Source organism: Diadema setosum, chromosome 21 (genome assembly GCF_964275005.1).
Source record: "Diadema setosum chromosome 21, eeDiaSeto1, whole genome shotgun sequence".
NCBI lineage: Eukaryota > Metazoa > Echinodermata > Echinoidea > Diadematoida > Diadematidae > Diadema > Diadema setosum.
Window position 1 is genome coordinate 28247063 of NC_092705.1, and position 12621 is coordinate 28259683.

Here is a 12621-nt window from a genome sequence, read left to right on the forward strand (position 1 = left end):
GGAAATTTTCCAGTCGAAAAGTAAAGAAAAAAATACTCAGGGACGATTTGAATGGCTAAATCGTGGTATCTGTCATCTGCTGTTTTGCGGGCGGGGGGGGGGGGGGGAGGAGGATGTTCTTCTGTTTTTCTATATATTTTAGACCTGAAATTCAACGACCTGGTGCACACCTTCGGTGTACTACATGGACATTTTTCAATTTAACAAAAAAAAAAAAAAATCAAGCACATATTGTTAAGTAGATTCGTGGAATTGGGGACACATCCCTGTAAACGCCCCCCCCCCCAATCGCCGCTAATGTCTACATTAATGATTCGTAGACAGAAAACAATATTTCAGATGGATGTCACTAGCCATGATTGTGAACTTTTGCTCGATGTGAAAATTTTCCTTTAAATATTTTCCTGCAGGTCTTTCACCGGGAATGCGATCACCGAACTCCGTAGAGGCATGCTCGACGGACTGTCGGCAGTTGCCTGGATGTAAGCACAACGTATGAATTAAGTGTGTGTATGTGTGTGTGGGCGTCTCTGTGTGTGCTTGTTACAATAATGTATAATTTGATTCTAAACGAATATGACATGAATGTTTATATATACAGGCAAGCATTTTTTCACCAGTCATTCAATTGCTATACTCTCGTGAGGAGTCTGCGCCATTGAGTGTTTTTACAAATTTTATGGCGCTATACAAATTCTGTGGATCGTCATTATCGTGACAAGTACACAAGCACAAAAACAGACACACACGCATATATATATATATATATATATATATATATATAATTATATATATACATATCTATTATATATGTGCATATAGTTATATGTTAAGACTTAAGTTTAAAAACTGACATATCTATTTTTATCAACTTGCGATATTTGAGATTGAAATCGCTATAAAGGAATAATTAGAATATATGTGATAATTTTGATAATTCAAATTACTTCTGTTATAAAGCGAGTGAAGTATCATAGAAAAGATGTAATTTTCAGCATATTTGGCGACCTTTCTTCAAAACTGAACTTTTGTTCATTTTTTTGCTTTCAAAGTCTTTATGTGTGTTTATATATAAATGTATATAATATGTATATTTGTGTATATAGACATATATAGGTATAAATTGAATTATATATATATATGCTTTATTTTATGAGAGCTTGTGTCAGTGGATAAAGCGGGAGGGAGTGCAATAAACCATCAGTGTATTGTTTTTGTCATGCATGCTTGTGTATTATGTTAACAACGTGATGGTTATACGCTACAGTCAGTATGCTTGGTGAACTGAATTTAAAGAAAAAAAAAGAGAAAGTTTGATATACTTGAATGTTGATCGATGGTTAACCGAGTAAAAAAAAAAAAAAAAATAATAGGAGAAAAACCGAATGCGACACTGCCACTGTAAGACGGAAGAGAGAAATACACATGGTGAAAAGGGGCCAGTGTCAGTTTAAAGCAGGTCATCGAAACATTTTCTCTTGTCTGTTCAACAGTTCATTCCAGCGGAATCCACTCTCCTATATCGAGCCGGGGACCTTCGATAATACACCGGAAATAACACATCTGTAAGTTCTGTCGGAGCACGTGACTGAACAACTTTGTGAATTCATTCAAGGGAATTTGTATGTAGAACCTTATTTGACCAGGTAATATAAAAACAAACAAACAACAACAACAGGTAGCTAAGTACTGATTAAGGCACTATGCTATTGAAGACAAAAAAAAACAAAACACCAACACCTTGTGTTTGAAGATCACCGATAGTTTTAGAACGCATCAGTTTTAAAAAGCAAACAAAACAAGTTTTTTATTATCTATTTTTTTAATTAGCAGTGAAATTCTCAGAAAAGCAATTACGTAAGAAACAGTTTTTTTTTTTTCCCTGAAAGGCAGCGTGGACATGGTGGAAATGGGTATATCAATTATATTAGCAATCAAACTTTTGTGCGTAAGCACATGATAGATGTCGGAGATGTTATAGAAGCTTCTAGTACTTTTCTAACCCACATATCAAGACATCGTTGTCTGTGCAATATTATTGATATCAATTGCAGTCTACGTTAAGTTCCACTAATCTTTCTCAACGACAACATAATACATTGTTAGCAGACTTTTTGTTTTTACAAATAACACAGTAAAATCTGAGCCTACAGCATTATTTGCTTCGGGATCTTTAGAAATCATCAGAAGACGTAAACAATCTGTGATTCATTTGTTATGTGGCTGAATATGATTCTCTCACATGACTGTTCACTCGCGTTTGGCCTCTAAAGCATGCAGGGAATGATGTTAACCCTTTAGCAACTGAAGATCCTATAATGGCCTATTGTTCCCTGGAAGGTTCAGCAATATAATCACGCTCAATTTGACAGCTTTCTAAATTATGCAAAATAGCACACTGCATGTTTATTTTTGTCTATTATAAATTATGTTTACTTGAAAGCCTATTAAGACTTTGCCAAGAGACTTGTGTGTCACAGAAATAATTCTGATCTACTTTTGTTGACCTTTGACCTCTTTAGATTTACGTAATTATTCTATATGTAAGCAACAAAAAATAGTAAAACATAAAACTATAAAAATGCGGACGGGCAGTTTCGGGCGGTTGAGGGATCAATCTGATGGACGGTTTCGGGCGGTTTAGTTACGAATGGGTTAAGCCCCTGTTGCCATGAACCACGATAATCAATGCGTGACTATACCGTATGTCCAAAAAAAAAAAAAAAAATCAACGGGACCCTCCGCGATGATAACTTTAAAAGAAGTGAATCAATCCAAATATAATTTCAGTGTGTGAAACTATAACTCATTGCTCAAATCATACAGAAAACCCCATCCGATTTGCTTCAGTGGTCGAAGAGAAATAAGGTATTTGTAGAGCATGTCAGGAATCTCTTCCCTCGAAATTCCGGCTGTTGTGTTCACACATTAGCATGCAGTTCCAAGAGCATCCAAGTGCTAAATTTGGAAGAATCGGACTCATGCCATGCTTTACAACAATCCACATTTCTCTGTGACCGCTTGACCAAATTGAATGGGGTTTTCTGCAAAATAGAGCTAAGATGTTATGTTTTAAGACGCTGAAGTTGCATTTAGACAGTTTAAGTCATATTGGGAGTTATTAATACGAAAATCCCATTGTATTTTTGGGACATACTATACACCACGTGACTCTCTTGTTATTCCTCACTCCAGGAGTCTGATCGAGACGGAGTTGGACCACCTGGAACCCGACATGTTCAGAGGAATAACAAAACTTAAAACGCTGTGAGTACAATCTTTTCTTCTTCTTTTTTTCTTTGCCTCAGTAGTTCAAAGCCGATCAAAGGATGTACGACGTACCAAAATGAGAGTGTGAAGTGCTTTCAGGTAATAATCTCCAAAGCACTAAAATAAAGATAAAATGACACATTGTGTGTGAGAAGGACAAAAGAAGATGCCAGTGAAGGAATATACAAATCGGGTGAGTATGAATGACATATGTTCAAAAGAAGAAGACAGTGTTGTCTACCTTGTCACTCATAAATCAAAATAGTTATGAACAACGAGCTATTCGAGTTTTATGTATTCGGGTCACTTCATTCATTATAATGATTAGCTTTCCCCTTTCTTTCTTTACGTTTATCTGTCTGTCTTTCTGTCTCCCTCCCCCTCCCCCTCTCTCTGTTTGAATAATGTGTGAGACATTTTAGATATAAGCAACTTGTTATCAGTTCTTGAGTCTCCTATGAAAATGGATGATAAATGTGATATTGCTCCTATTTGACAGTCTATTACAATCATTGGAGTTGGAAAAATCTGAACTGAAAATATTCGAGTTACATCTCAAAACTTTACATAGTAGTCTTAATTTTTTGCATGATTCAATGATGACAAACATCCAGTTCCTGCTGTCGAAAGTCCACACTCAGCACTGCCCAGGAGTTGCTTTTACAGAGTCAGTAGCATTTTATTTGTTCTTTTCCCTAATAAAGTTGAAGGGAATTGCATGCTTTGTCACAATCACCGAACCAGAGCAAGAAACGAAGCGCCCTCTCTGCTTCATACAATACAGGTCGACAGACGACTACCGTCTTTGCTGCCTATTCAGTAATACCACCAAGTGCTCTGCCGGGAGCCGTTCGGCCCTGGATTCCTGTCACAGGCTCATGCCTAACACTGTCTTACGGATTGCTATGTGGATACTGGGTTTTAGCGCCCTCATTGGTAACTCGATGGTGCTATTCATCAGATGCAACAACAGAAGAGATAAACGGCAGCACGAGCAGCCGTTCTTCATCACAAACCTTGCCATAGCCGACTGGATGATGGGTGTCTTCATGATCATTGTAGCTTCAGCTGACTTGTACTACGGACACTACTATTACCTCAGGGCTACGGCATGGCGAGAGTCCGGGCTCTGTGCATTCGCGAGCTTCTTGGCAGTCCTGTCGAGCGAGAGTTCTGTGTTCCTGCTCGCAATAATCACCTTCGACCGGTTCGTTAGTGTCGTCTTTCCCTTCGGAAGACTTAGATTCCACGGTTCGTCAGCTCGTGTGTGCGTCACCGTCACGTGGGTAATCACCCTGATTCTCAGCACAGTGCCAATCATTGTAGGGGTCTTTCTCCCGAACTTCTACGGCTTGTCGGATGTCTGCATCGGACTGCCACTCAGTACCGACGAATCTCGGGAAGGGACCTTGGAGTGGTCACGTGAGCAAGGCCTCACCATCTACGTACCGTCTGAGGGAGGGAGCATGCAACCAGCGTGGATCTACTCCATTGTTCTATTCCTTGGGATCAACCTTATCCTGTTCCTCTTCATCCTGGTGTGTTACATCATCATATTCGTCAACGTCCGTAGATCTACCAAGGCCATGGGCACCTCGCGTCACGCGAGTTCCGCGCGGGATCAGGAGATCAAACTGGCGGCAAAGATGGCTGTGATCGTCGGGACGGACTTCTGTTGCTGGATGCCGGTCATCATCATGGGGATCCTAAGCCAGACTAGCCTCGTCGAGTTGCCTGTCTCCCTCTATGCCTGGTGCGCCGTCTTTATCCTCCCAATCAACGCCTCTTTGAATCCTTACCTCTACACTTTCGTGGAATACTTTGGAAAGAACAAGTCGAAGACGCAGCAGTCGTCGATTACCACCTGTTCAACCATCGACCATGAGACGCGGCACTACCAAAGTACAAAAATGTAAAGACTGTATGAAGGGGATGCGGTGATGACTAAACTTCACTTAGTATTTTTAACCACTTCACCAAGATATCCTAACTTTTCTCACTACCCTCTCCCCTCCCTTTACAAAACAAAACAAAACAAAACGAATACAAAAGAGATAGGCACTGCTAATGCCATGTGTATATCTTTGTAGCAAATGATAACCTGGTACAGGAAATCTAGGAGTATGGAAAGACGAAGAAGGCCGAAGTTCTGACCCTTTGAAGACTTTCAAGTACTTGTTATTAAATTGTAAAAGTGCCCTCATAACCAATTTATTACATCCGTCCTTTTATTGAATACATTACAACTTACAAACGCCTTGAAACGAGATGCATAATAGAACTGTGATGTGTAGTTCATAGTGCCCATTGCAAAAATTTTTCTTTTTCGTGGCTGTGACTGCGATATTCAGAATGATAGGATGGAAAGGGAGCGTTTCTTCTGGCTTTTATGATACATTCCAATTCTCATACAGAGAGGATCAAACACACTTTAAATTGTCTAGGCTTTATAGTAGCTTATTTTATGTTTTATTGCAAATAATTAACAAATTGTCCTACACCGAGGTCAATGTTGGGCAATTCGTCAAAAAGTTGCAATAAGATCAACTGGACGTAAGAATTTCATTAATTTGAATAAGTTATATTTTGTTTGATTTGTAAACCTCTCAAACATCAGTCTACTGTGAAGAGTTCTTTCTGAATTTTCAGATTTATTGGTGTTTGCAGTATGGAAAAATGTCTTATGGGCTTAACCTGTTTATTACATCATGTTTGACTGATACATCGTGGACTCTGCTACGTTATTTCCCCCATAAAACTAAATGTACTTGCAAGGACAGAGAGTATGTCTATTTAATAATATTCAAAGAAATCAGTTCACGTCCGAATAAATATGATTTTCGATTTATCGCTGCATTATGCGCTTACAAATTATATAAAGTGTGCTGTTTATTATGTGTGCATGGTCCTAACAATACCTGTGTATAGCCACAACTTTACTTTGTAAGTAGGTGCAAAGCATATTATTTCTTGACGGGTTAAATGTATTATAACAGATGAAAGGATATTGTAATGTGGCCTTGAGTAATTTGTACGAAAACTAATCTGATGAAATGATGTGCAATGTTACATCTGTTCTTCTTTCTTTCTTTCTTTTTTCAATAAAACTCCCAAATAACATTATCTTGAGCGATGGTTTGAGGTGAATATACACAGTTGACTTGAAACTACATCGTATATAAATAGATTATAATGATGTCGATGATAATTCATAATACTGGCAGATCCTGTTGGAGACAACTCAAAACTTCTTAGGCACTAAATAGACTGATTAAAAATATTAGTCTTGCTTGAAGACCTCTATGTTTCATCAAATCAATATTGTGCAAATCAAATCGAGTTCTCTTGTTGTATGCTGAGGAATACGTTTTTGTGTGTTTCGATAATTGTCATTTTTATGCAAGTGTGTCAACCATCTAGCACTGATCTGGGTCCCGTTTCATTACGCGGTTTAGAAGAACTTCGACTTTCTATGATTACCGTTAGTCATTAGACACATACAACTATTGGTTCAGATGTTACTGTGGAAAACTGTAAGCATTATAAATTTTATTGTCTGCAAACCATTGACTGCTGCATCGGGTTTGCAGCAACAGACCACGTTATTGTGTCACGTGATCGTGGAAAATATATGCACTATATGTTCTATGAATTTATCAGTAAAGAATTGGGCACTGATTCACTCTTGTATCGCGCCTCATTTCCAAGTCTGGCCTAAGTGTCTGTTATTATAGCTTTTGCACGTATATGTATGAGTATATGAATATATGAACGACCCAAGTCCATGGAAGACCATTTCGAGTAAACTTAAAAAAACTTCATATCTTTTTTATTTGTCTAATAATATTCTATTTAACTGTGATGGAAAGGCAACATTGTATATACAAATCAGAACATATATTATTATGACAATTAACATTCACATTAATTGTGGAGAGGCCAATTTGTGTGATGGACTTGGGTCGTTCTTTGATTCATATACATGATATTCTGCTATAGAGATGAGAGGACGAGAGAGGGCGCTATAATATGAATGTAAGAATGACCCAAGTCCTTCATTCTTACATTTATATAAGATTTAATTCATTTATTTCAAGCACTTCTGGGGGTAATTAGGATTTATCATTTATACACAAGATGAGTCCATGCATAAGCTACAATTTCCCATGTCAAACTGAATTTGGCCAAAAATTGGACTTGGGTCATTCTTATATTCAGGTCTTCGTATGTATGTGTGCTGATGTGCGCGTTTGTGTGACTCATAAAACCAATGAAAAAAAAAACCCAATAACAAACAAATCTAGTGTTGTCTCATTGACAAAGTTATTCGAAGACGTTCAAGCTTCACTCCCGAGCTGCAGTTAAAAAACAGTGCATGCGTAATTGTCATTCTTCCTCGGGCTCAATCATATGTACAGTAAGAATAGGTAAATTGTGCTATGTGGTTTAATTTGGTCATGACCTTTCCTCCTTGAAAAACCAAGGAGCTATGTTGAAATTTCCTTCGAAACAGTTCCAACGTAACCATGCGTTACAACACAATGGCACAATGCGGTACTAAGCAACAACAAAACACGCACAAACATACACACAAACGAAATCGCTCCTGTCCAAATTCTTTGAAACTGGTCACATGTGCACCGATATTATATTGCGTTTTGGACAGTGGCGTATCTAGGGAAAACGGCGCCCGGGGCAAGCGCGGAAATCTACCCCCCTAATTTCTGAAAAAGTGTTCAACCCCAACCCCATCCCGGTAGGGACTTCATGCTTTTTCATAATATATGCTTTTTCAAGCACTTGAAAGGGGTCTTTTGAGAGTGATTTAAATGTAATAAAGTGTGATAAATTTTGGCGAGCGAGCATAGCGAGTGAGCCGAAAATTTTTGTATTTCAGCTTACAAAACATGGAATTCTTGTCATTTTTTGCTTACTAAATCTTACAATTCTAATCAAGATATAGTGACGGCCTTATAAATAACGATTAGTGACGGCCTTATAGATAACGATTCATACCAACAAACTAAAATACTCAAATTTAGTACGCGCGAGTGAGCCGAAATTTGTATATTTCCGCGTCATGATCACGTTTTGTTCTTATCGTTTTTTGTGTGACAATTTTTGGCGAGCGAGCGCAGCGAGCGAGCCGAAAAATTTTTGTATTTCAGCTTTCAAAACATGGAATTCTTGTCATTTTTTGCTTATTAGATCTTACAATTCTATCAAGATATAGTGACGGACTAATAGATAACCTAACGATTTATACCAACAAACTGAGGACTTGAAAAAATACTCTAAATTACTACGCGCGAGTGAGCCGAAATTTGTATATTTCCGCGTCATCATCACGTTTAGTTCTTATCTTCTTCTCTTTTCTCGGATAATTTTGGTGAAGCGAGCGCAGCGAGCGAACCGAATTTTTTTTTTTATTTCAGCTTACAAACATGCAATTCTTGTCATTTTTTGTCTATCAAATCTTACAATTCTAATGAAGATATAGTGATGGCCTTATGCAGTAGAACCGATTTATACGAACAAACTAAGGACTTGAAAAAAAAAAATACTCCATCTTAGTACGCGCGAGTGAGCCGAAATTTGTATATTTCCGCGTCACCATCACATTTTGTTTTTATCTTTCCTTTTTTGATAGATTTTGGCGAGCGAGCGCAGCGAGCGATCCGAAAATTTTGTATTAAGCTTACAAAACATGAAATTCTTGTCATTTTATTGCTTATTAAATCTTACAATTATAATCATGATATAGTGACGGCCTTATAGATAACGATTTATACCAACAAACAGAGGACTTGAAAAAATACTCTATATTAGTACGAGCGAGTGAGCCGAAATTTTTATATTTGCGCGTCATCATTACGTTTTGTTCTTATCTTGTCTGATATTTTTTCGCGCCCCACTCCTCCCCCCCCCCATGTTCGAAACCGTTGGCGCCCTCCTTTGATCCAATCGACGATCGCTTCAGAACGAGAGAAATTGCAGCCGCTGCTCCGTGTAACATTTTGCCTGCTAAATATAAAATGACATTTGTGAACACAATATACATTTTGGTCCGCATCATCATGTTTTGTTTTTATCTTGTTTGATTTGTTTAGTTTTCTGCCCCCAGCCCCCCCCCCCCCCCCCCCCGTCCGGGCGAGGGTTTTCTCTTCTTCTTCTGCTTCTTCTTCATTTTCTCCCCCCTTTTTTTCTTCTTCTTCATCGTTTTTTCCCGTGTTTTTTTTTTCATTTTTGGCGCCCCCAAGGAGTGGCGCCCGGGGCAAGTGCCCCCCTCCCCCCCCCCCCCCACCCAGATACGCCACTGGTTTTGGAAGAAGACATCCGAAATCTGCCATAGAATACATGTACTTAGTAGGAATACGATAGGAAAGAGTTTGACCTATTCACCACATGACATGAAAGAAAAAAAAAAAAAATCAAAATCTATCAAAGGACTTGTGTAAGAGTAGTCAGCCTGGGTGCCAAAGTCAAATTTTGGGCGTAACCGTGTCTTACTATCCGCCCAACGTTTTTGATGGCTTTACCCTACTTTCAAAGGTGCTGAATCCAAATCTGTATAATGCAACTTTGGTATCCTTAAGGTTTTGAGGTATTCACTATGGCCCTCAAAATCTGAAATTCCTTTATATCTCTTTATAAATGGTAACAATTTTAAAGATTTGATGGTTTTTACCCCTGCTGGAAATAACACAGTATCGCACAGTGTGAACACAGTGTGAAATCTCTTCATACTGTTTAATTCGAGAGTTTTAAAATCTTGATCATATTGTGAATCGAATTCACAATGTGAAACAGAACATCAAAGTGTGAAACATAGCATCACTATGTGAACTCTCCGTGAAAAACCAAACCACAGTGTGAAATCATTTTCACACTGTTAAATTTGAGCGTTTTTACATAGTCGGTAATATGAACACAATGTGAACACACTGTGGAACACTGTGTTCTTTCCAGCACGGAAAGCACACAGTGAGGGTGCTGAATCCGAATTTGAGTGATGCAACTCTTGCACTCCTGTGGGGTTTTAAGATATCCAAAATGGCGACCAAAAATCCAAAAAATGGTAAACTAACTGACAAGAAATTGATGGGTTTACCCCATATTCCTGATGGTCTCCAATATGACCCCCCAAATAAAAAAAATTGTATACATTTCCTTACAATTTGGCGAAAATTTTGAAAGAAAAAAATTGACTCAAACCTATTGTGAGGGTGCTGAATAAGAATATGGTTGATGAAACTGTTGCACCCATGAGGGGTTTGAGATATCCATCCATCGTCCATCATTTTCTTCTTGCTTCTTTTCTCCTCCATGGTTTTCTTTCGTTCTCACTCCTGTATCCAAGATATGTCTGACTACTCTTAGAAAACACAGTCTCTATTTTCTTCCATGCTGTGCCAATGTTTACTGTGTGGAATTCTTCGACTTCTAAATCATGGAATGCTTGGATTCTGTTTCTCAGGCATAATCTGAAGGCTGACTTTACTTTGGGATCTCTCAATCTGCCAGTGTCAAAATGTTCTTTTGGAATTTTATGTCTACCTGCTCTCCTGAGTTTCAGCTTGATATTCGCTCCAAAAAGCAGCTGATGTGTATAATATGATCAATGCCAACACCAGCTCCTCTCCTCAATCTCACTTCCTGCAGAAATCTCCTCCATCTGCCACTGATCACTAGGTGGTAAATATGGTTCTTATCCCTCCTGTAAGGCGAGTACCAAGATAGCTTGTAAATATCCTTGTGAGCGAAGAGTGTCCCTGTAATGACCAGATTGTTCAGCGAAGAAGACAGTATTCTGTCACCCCACAGATAATGCCTTGCAAGTTTGGTGACAAATTTTGCCATGTATTTTGAAGAACATGAAAACGTGAAAATTAGTCCCCAGTTGGTTCCTATCCCCATAGGGATGCTACTTGCCAAGCCTTTGGCTCAGGTGAGCTAAAAGGCATGACCAACAAACATCTAGGAAGAAAGATTTGCGGTGACACCATGTGTATGTAGTCTTTAAGCGGATCGTTGTTTGGCAGAGGAGCCTAGAAAGAGGAGAAATGAAGAGGGAAGCGACATAAGGTGGTTGTGAGGAGGGCAAAAAGTGAAGAGTTGGGGGACAGTAATGGGCTATATAGGTACAAAGAAGTTGAAGTTGCACTAGTGGAGACGGTAGAGAAAGGAACACTGAGAGTGGTAAGGAAGAATAGTGTGAGAATCAAGTAAGATGTTCGGACATCGTTAGAAGGGGAAAAATGAAATAGAAGGGAAGAGGAAGAGGAAGGAGTTAAATGTTGGAGAATCATAGAGATAGGGGAGAGCAGTGAAGATTCATGAAACCTAGAGAAGAACGAAGTCGGCCAACAGTGTGGCTATGGAATGCGGAATCAATGGAGAAAAGACGAATAATCCCTCGAAGGAAGGGTAAGTAGAGGAGAGATGAGAATATGTTGAGAGAAGGGAGAGAGAGAGAGAGAGAGAGAGAGGGGGGGGGGGAACAAAGAAAATAAGAAGAAAAGAACAAATTGAAATTCAAGACGTAAATTAGTGGGAGCTAGTGTGGATCCTAGAAATAAATGCTGCGGAGGAGAAAAAAAAATGGAGAGAAAAATTGATGACAGTTAAATCCTGAAAAGGTTCCTGTGGGAGAAATGCAAAAATGAGAAATTAAAATAACTGACACATTACTGTCCCCAACTCTTCACTTTTTGCCCTCCTCACAACCCCCATATGTCTTTCCCCTCTTCATTTCTCCTCTATCTAGGCTCTTCTGCCAAACAACGATCCGGTTAAGGACTACATACACATGGTGTCACTGCAAATCTTTCTTCCTCATTTACTTCACCATGCAAACCTTTAAACAACACTTAACAAACATCTAACCGCAATGATAATGATCATGATGATAATAATGATAATGATATTAATAACTGTAATAACAATAATAATAATAATAATAATAATAATAATAATAATGATAATAATAATGATGATGATAATAGAATAAATAAAAAAATAATTCTGAAAATGGTGTGTAGCAGTAATAAAAAATTTTATATGTTATAAACAAACTACTGCAATGTCAAATGTCAGAAGTGATTCAGGCCATAAAATAAAAATCTATGAATATCCACATGCTAAAGATACATGAAATGTGGAATTTATGAAATTAAGCAATGCAGACTCAAAGTGTGAAATAAAATGACTGCTCCTGAAGGCAGCTTGTCCACAAATTGATACAAAATGAAGTGTGGTAACATTTAGCATATCATACACTGGTAAGCTAATATACCTGTCTTTCTGTCTTCCTCTTTCTCTCTCTGATCCCTTAATGTGTCCACAGAAGTA

The 12621-nt window shown here is 38.3% G+C and overlaps 1 protein-coding gene across 1 annotated transcript in view; it reads left to right on the plus strand.

Annotated features, from left to right (window-relative positions):
- LOC140244455 (uncharacterized) overlaps positions 1–5248 on the plus strand; it is a 91228-nt gene extending 85980 nt beyond the window's left edge. The window contains exons 15-18 of the mRNA XM_072324094.1: positions 411–482; positions 1494–1565; positions 3196–3267; positions 4055–5248. Of these exons, the coding sequence (XP_072180195.1) occupies positions 411–482; positions 1494–1565; positions 3196–3267; positions 4055–5186 (1348 nt within the window). The 3' untranslated portion in view covers positions 5187–5248. The remainder of the gene's footprint in view (positions 1–410; positions 483–1493; positions 1566–3195; positions 3268–4054) is intronic.
- The last annotated feature ends 7373 nt before the right edge of the window (positions 5249–12621 follow it).